Source organism: Diabrotica undecimpunctata, chromosome 2 (genome assembly GCF_040954645.1).
Source record: "Diabrotica undecimpunctata isolate CICGRU chromosome 2, icDiaUnde3, whole genome shotgun sequence".
Classification (NCBI taxonomy): domain Eukaryota; kingdom Metazoa; phylum Arthropoda; class Insecta; order Coleoptera; family Chrysomelidae; genus Diabrotica; species Diabrotica undecimpunctata.
This window is the reverse complement of record NC_092804.1, coordinates 96,119,454-96,126,427: the sequence shown is the minus strand read 5'-3', so window position 1 is coordinate 96,126,427 and position 6,974 is coordinate 96,119,454. Positions and strand designations below refer to the sequence as shown.

The following is a 6,974-nucleotide window of genomic DNA, read 5'->3' as shown; positions in this document are numbered from 1 at the left end:
TCCCAAGAAGCGAAAAGGTTGTTCTCCCAAATTGCAGCAGTTTTGGGAAGGTCCATACCTCATCATGGAGAAGATCAACGATGTCATCTACCGAATAAGCAAGATTCCGAGGGGAAAGCCGATGATAGTACACCATAACCGGTTGGCATCTTTCGAAGGTGACCACGACGTAGATGAAGAAGTGGAAGTAAACCAAGTCCAAGATGTGTTTGACCTCACGTTTGAGGAATTCATGGGTGCCTATGGAGGTACCGGTAAAGCGAGACATGGTGTTACCACTGAAGAAAAGCAAGATCTACTCGAGCTCCCCGATGACTACTCGCTGGCCCTTACCATCCCGGCCAGTATCAAAGACGCACCAGGGTTGGCATCCGTCTTTCGAAGGAAGTTTGGTCGAGTTGCAGAACTTCAATGCCAAGTGCCAGCTCCCGGTAAAACCTTGAAACTCCAAGATGCATCACGTTACCTTTTCTACCTGGTAACAAAAGACACTGCCCGTGACCAACCTACCTACCGAGATGTATGGGAAGCCTTACTTCAATTGAGAGGGCACGTACTAGAGTCCGACGTGCAAAAGTTAGCCATGCCAAAGTTGGAGTGCCGCCAATTAGATTGGAGGGTTATCCGAAATATGGTGGAGGAGATCTTTAAAGAAACCGAAGTCCAGGTGTTAGTCTGTTGCAATCCGCATAGTTACTGGTGCGGAGAGAAAACCGTCCCTTGTCATTTTTATACAACTGGAAGTTGTAAAAGAGGGTCCAGTTGCCGATACCAGCATACCGTTCCAGTTCTAGTCCCAACAAGGTTCCAGGAGGAACCATCTTTTGAGAGGGGGGCAATGTTACGTAAAAATATGAGTCATAGTTTTAACCTTTAAAACATGTTTTTAATCTAATATGTTGTAGAGTTTACGAGAGGCCTCGATTTACCTGAGCGACCTTCCAGAAGCGATGCGAGGGAAATCCAGTTTGCTGTTACCGTTTCGCCATCGAAGGTTTTAGACTATTCGAGATAACGGCACTGGTATATAATAACGGAACTTTATTTGGAAGGGACAGTTAATAAAGAAGATTCGCGCTCGTGATATTATTGTTACGCTCGCCTACTAATAAATTATTTTATATGTAGTGATAAATAAACTTATATAAATTATCGTGCCTTTTAATAAATTAAAGTAGGAACAAGATAATAAATTAGTAAAGACATTATAAATTAAAGACATAACAATTAATAAATTCACAACATATAGGTAATGGATTTTGACAAGAGCTATGACCTTCCAAATAACGGGTAAATTTGTGTACTGCATCGGCATGACTCATAGCTCTTGTCAAAATCCATTACCTCTACGGATAAACATTACTTCAAGATGATGCTGGTGAAGGAAAAGCTCTAGAATAAGTACTACTATTTCCTGAGAAAGCACTCCGTAGTTGATATACGTGGATGTTTTTAATGTCAAGCATAAGACGCATAACTGTACGAAACTGTAGTTTTTAGTTTTATCAAATTATTTTACGCTAGGTAAAAGTAATGTACCTAAAGTAAGTTTATAAGGTCCTGATCAATATCCTTATTCCGCTTGTGTTTCTTTTTTTCAAATGTTTGTTCTTTATGTGGGAGTCGCTCTGATCTAAGTTCTGCCGATTCTATGGCTATCGTTTCGAAGTTTGATGGTGCATGGTGGAAAAATACAAGTAAGGGCCTTACTAACATTTTCTTTGTGATCTTATTCCTTTACATATTTCCTAATCTTCTATATAGTCTAACCACATCTTAACGTTTTGGTAGATTTAAACTTTGTTGACGTTTGCCATTATGGAGGAAGAAATTCCTCCCGACCGGCCAGCAGATCCCGACCCAAATATAAGTCAAAATCTGTCTCAAAACAATGCAATAGAGAAAGTAAACATTAAAGAAAAGAGTTTATATTCTGAATCAGATTTGGGGCTCTTTGAGTTCTTTGTTCAGGGTAAAAATAGTAATGTGGGTAATTATCATATCCTAAGTATTGCTAAGACTATCTTTAATTTAAAACTGAAAGAGATTGCTAAATTTGATAGAAAGGGAAAAAATAGAGTGGGGGTAGTATTCAAGGACAGACAATCTGCCAATTCGTTTATCCTTAGGAAGGACTGGGAAGAATTAGGTTATGAGGTTTTCATTCCCACTCATCTTATCTCTTGTAAAGGTATTGTCAGGGGAGTTTTTAAATCTTTGTCAGAAGAGGAAATTAAAATGTCAACTTCTACTAATCTGCCCTTTTGTAGAGTTATCTCTGTTTGAAATTTATGGTCTACCTATGAAGGTGATACCCTTTGTTAGTCCAGTTCTCCAATGTCATAATTGTCTTTTATATGGGCATGCTCTTTCTCAATGCAAGGGAAAAAACAGATTTGTTACATGTATTGTAAATCATGATTCTCCCTCGTTTGTAGAATGCAGTAGGTTTTGTATGTTCTGTAAAACACCACTCTAGACATCCTGAATGTAAAGAAAGAAAAAGACAAAAGAGTATTAAGGAACTTATGTCGTTTGCCAACTTATCCTATTATGAAGCTAACCAAAATATTCCAAGGGAAACATCTAGCCCAAAGTTGAACATTAAGGATTTTCCTAATCTTGTAAATAATCTATCCTCTGTAAATAGCATTTCAGTTCAAGAGAGGAGATCAGTTGCTACATCCCTGTCTTCAAATTCTGTTTCCTACAGTCAGATTACAAAATCCACTCCATCAAAAAGGAAAAGACCATTAAATGCAGGCTTTGATCAAAGTTCTCATTCTAAAGTATTGAACAATTCTAATGGGAGATCCCCCAAAGAATCCCCTAGTCACTTTATAAATAACTCTCAGACCCAAAGAGATTTAAATCAGGCTATATTAATGCTCAATCAAAATCACAGGGATTTGGTTATGACATTTATTGGTGAATTGATTAATAAAAATTATAATTCTCCTAAGGATCACGTTGAATTAAATGTAGAGATTGGTATTCATAAAAACAAAAGTGTATCACATAATGCTATAAGTACTAGTCAGGAGCGAAGAGGGATGGAGGTATCTGGGTCTAAGGACTTAGAATACCGATTCCCCTCTCGTCTTGACCTGGTACACACATGTTTTTAACATTTTATATTTTCAATCATCACGCCCCACTAACTATTATACAATGGAATATAAGATCTTATAATACCAATGTTGATAACTTAAAAGTTCTTATTAAAGACTATAACCCTGATATTGTCCTCATTAGTGAGTCTTGGCTATCTAACCAACACATAATTAGATGCAGAGGGTATCACATTATCAGAAAGGATCGAGGTGATGGATATGGGGGCTTAATTACCCTTATCAAATACAATAAAGATTTTCGAGATATTCATATTAACAATCCTGGTTTTAATTCAGATGTTCAATTTCAACACTACTACAACTACTCATCATGGGTGATTTAAATTGTAATCATAGAGCATGGGGAAGCTCAAGAGATAGTGTTAATGGCAGAAATATTTTGCAAACTGCAGAAGATCTTAAGTTAATTTTTCTTAATGATGGTTCTCCAACAAGATTGGTTCGTCCTGGTGGCAGCAAATCAGTAGTTGACTTATCATTGGCTTCGATAGATGTGGCACCTAAAATTAGTGGATGGACCACCATTCCAGATACAGGATCTAGTGATCATTTTCCCATTCTATGCTATGTCGGTATCCCAACACAGGACTCTAATCAGGTTTCTAAAAGAAGAAATTTCAAAAAGGCTGATTGGCTTTCTTTCCATGAAAAACTAGACTGTATTTTCTCATCGTTTCCAATTGAGGACTATGAAAATTTTATTGAATATATATCATCGGTGGCAGACACATCAATTCCTTGGACCTCCTCTCATAATAACAAATATCACATTGCATGGTGGGATGATTCATGTGCTCATATAATACAAAAGAGAGTTTTAGCTATTAATACATTTAAAAATTCTCCTAGTGTTAAAAACTATATAGAGGCTGAAAAATTCATAGCGAAAGCTAGAAAATTTCTAAAATTAAAGCGAAAAATAAGCTTTAAATCCTTTTGTAGCAAACTAAATAGAAATACTCCCCTTAAAGATATTTGGAATAAAATTAACAAGGTTTCTGGTAGTAAATCGTCTCTTTTATGTCAATTGCCACCTGAGGAGGTAGCCCAAGAAATTTTAACATCTCTCTCACCTATTTCTGGAGACTCTGAATTACTTTTCAGTCCTCTGCAGTATTCTGAGAATCCCATATCATTTGATGAATATCACAATACTCTTCTGTCTAAAACTGATTCTGCTACGGGTCCTGATCAGGTTTCATACTCTATGTTAAGAAATTTATCTTACTCTGGATTATTACTCTTAATTAAATTCTTTAATGAATGTATCCGGAAGGGGCAGGTTCCTCTCTCGTGGAAACAAACGGTCATATTACCCATTGTTAAGCATGGAAAGGATAAAACTGACCCACTTAATTATAGGCCAATAGCTCTATCATCGTGTGTTGGTAAAATGCTGGAAACATTAATTAAAAACAGAATTGAGTGGTTCTTAGAACACAATCATATTTTAAATCCATTGCAACTTAGTTTTAGAAGGGGTAGAGGTTGCATGGAATGCATTTCATTACTAAATTCTAAAATACTACAAGGATTTTCATTGAATCAATTTACCATAGGACTTTTCCTAGATATTTCAGCAGCTTATGATACATAAGCATTTCAGTGTCAACATCTCTCTTTTATACTCTAAACTAATTAAATATAACATTCCTATTCAACTGGCAAATGTCATTTATTCTATATTAAATGATCGTAGTATTTATGTAAAGGACAAAACTGGTCAAATTCATGGTCCAAGAAAAACTAATCAGGGCTTACCTCAGGGCTCTTCTCCAAGTCCAATGTTATTTAATCTGTATTCCCTATCTTTATACGAGATTGTTCACAGTTGTAATCTGATACAGTATGCAGATGATTTGATTATTTTGGTTAGTGGGGCTGATCTACTTAAATTAATTAATTCTTTGAACTTGTCAATGGATAGGATGGATCTCTGGTTATTAGAACACAACTTTAATTTATCTTACAATAAGTCCTCAGCAATTATATTTCAAATAGGGAATCGTAAAATTAATCCTCCAAACGTAAGAATTAGAGGTCATGCAATTAAATGGGTGGATACAGTGAAATATTTAGGGGTAGTTATTCAAAAAAACCTGAAGTGGAAATCATATGTGGATTTAATAGAATTAAAAGTAAGTCGTAGCTTGAATGTAATGAGAGCTCTATGTGGAACATATTGGGGTAGTGATCCTAAAACTCATCAGATAGTTCATAATGGTTTGTTACAGAGTCATTTAGATTATGGATGTCAAAAATTATCAGATTGTCCTAAGGCGCTAATCAACAGGTTAGATAAGTTACAATATAAGAGTATTCGTATCATAACCGGATGTATGAGATCTACCCCTATTCATGCATTGTTAGGTGAAAGTGGTCAAATTCCTCTTAAGTACAGATGGGAATGGCTTAATTCTAAATTCCTCCTAAAAAATCTTATACTAACTAATAATCCAATAAGTTCTGCCTTGAATCAATTACAAATATCAATGCAATCAAATCATAATTACTGGAATAAAAAAAGTATTCCCCTCTTAGTTTCCATCATGAATAAATTCCAGCATACCCCAAATTTATTTTCTAGTGACTTATTTCCGTGCCACAATTTTGAATTAGAATATCAATTAACTTCTATCCCTATTAGGAATGTGCAATCTAATAAAGGTGATGAGCATGCAATAATTCAATTTCAAAGAATCTCACTTGACAATCCACTTCACACTATAATCTTTACAGATGGGTCAGTTGATAGTAGGGGCTCAGCAGGATTTGGTGTTTTTTGTCCTGACTTTGAATACTCATACTCTAGTAAACTCCCTACGCAGACTCAAGTTTGCACTGCAGAGATTATTGCAATTAATCATGCGATTCAATTTGTCTTGAAGAAGGATATCAAGAGGGCCTTAATCTTGTCTGATTCTAAGAGTGCTATCCAAAAGATAGGGAAAACATCTTACTCAATGGAAACTAAACATACCTCTATTATGACCAAAAGGGGCATTATAGAAGCCAATCAACAGAACATCAGTATTATTCTGGCTTGGATTCAGGGTATTCGGATATTAAGGGCAATTGTGTTGCAGACAAATTGGCAAATATAGGAAGATCACTAAAAGTGCCAGCCAAAGTTAAATTGCATTATTTAAACTACTTATTTTATATTAAAAAGCTAATTTGGACTCGATGGGAAGCAGGATTTGGTGTTTTTTGTCCTGACTTTGAATACTCATACTATAGTAAACTCCCTACGCAGACTCAAGTTTGCACTGCAGAGATTATTGCAATTAATCATGCGATTCAATTTGTCTTGAAGAAGGATATCAAGAGGGCCTTAATCTTGTCTGATTCTAAGAGTGCTATCCAAAAGATAGGGAAAACATCTTACTCAATGGAAACTGAACATACCTCTATTATGACCAAAAGGGGTATTATAGAAGCCAATCAACAGAACATCAGTATTATTCTGGCTTGGATTCAGTCCATTCGGATATTAAGGGCAATTGTGTTGCAGGCAAATTGGCAAATATAGGAAGATCACCAAAAGTGAAAGTCAGTCAAAGTTAAATTGCATTATTTAAACTACTTATTTTATATTAAAAAGCTAATTTGGACTCGATGGGAACAAGAATGGAATTCAAACAGATCAAAAGGGTCGTTTTATAGTAAAATAGTCAATAAATGGAGCAAATCACCATGGTTCAATCAATTTCCCTATAAAGACAGAAGGCATATCACCGCAGTAATTAGAATGAGAACAGGACATTGTTCCACTCCCGTTCATTTATTCCGCATAGGTATTCAGGACAACCCATACTGTGAATGTGGTCAAATTGGATC

General features: G+C 35.7%; 1 protein-coding gene across 1 annotated transcript; it reads left to right on the top strand.

Annotated features, from left to right (window-relative positions):
• Positions 1-5,293: 5,293 nt before the first annotated feature.
• Positions 5,294-6,238, top strand: LOC140433812 (uncharacterized). The gene has a single exon (XM_072521787.1). The coding sequence runs from the start codon at positions 5,294-5,296 to the stop codon at positions 6,236-6,238; it is 945 nt and encodes a 314-aa protein (XP_072377888.1).
• Positions 6,239-6,974: the final 736 nt, after the last annotated feature.

Excerpts from the sequence above, each read along its gene's own strand:
- LOC140433812 (XM_072521787.1), top strand. The coding sequence starts at position 5,294 with ATGAGAGCTCTATGTGGAACATATTGGGGTAGTGATCCTAAAACTCAT.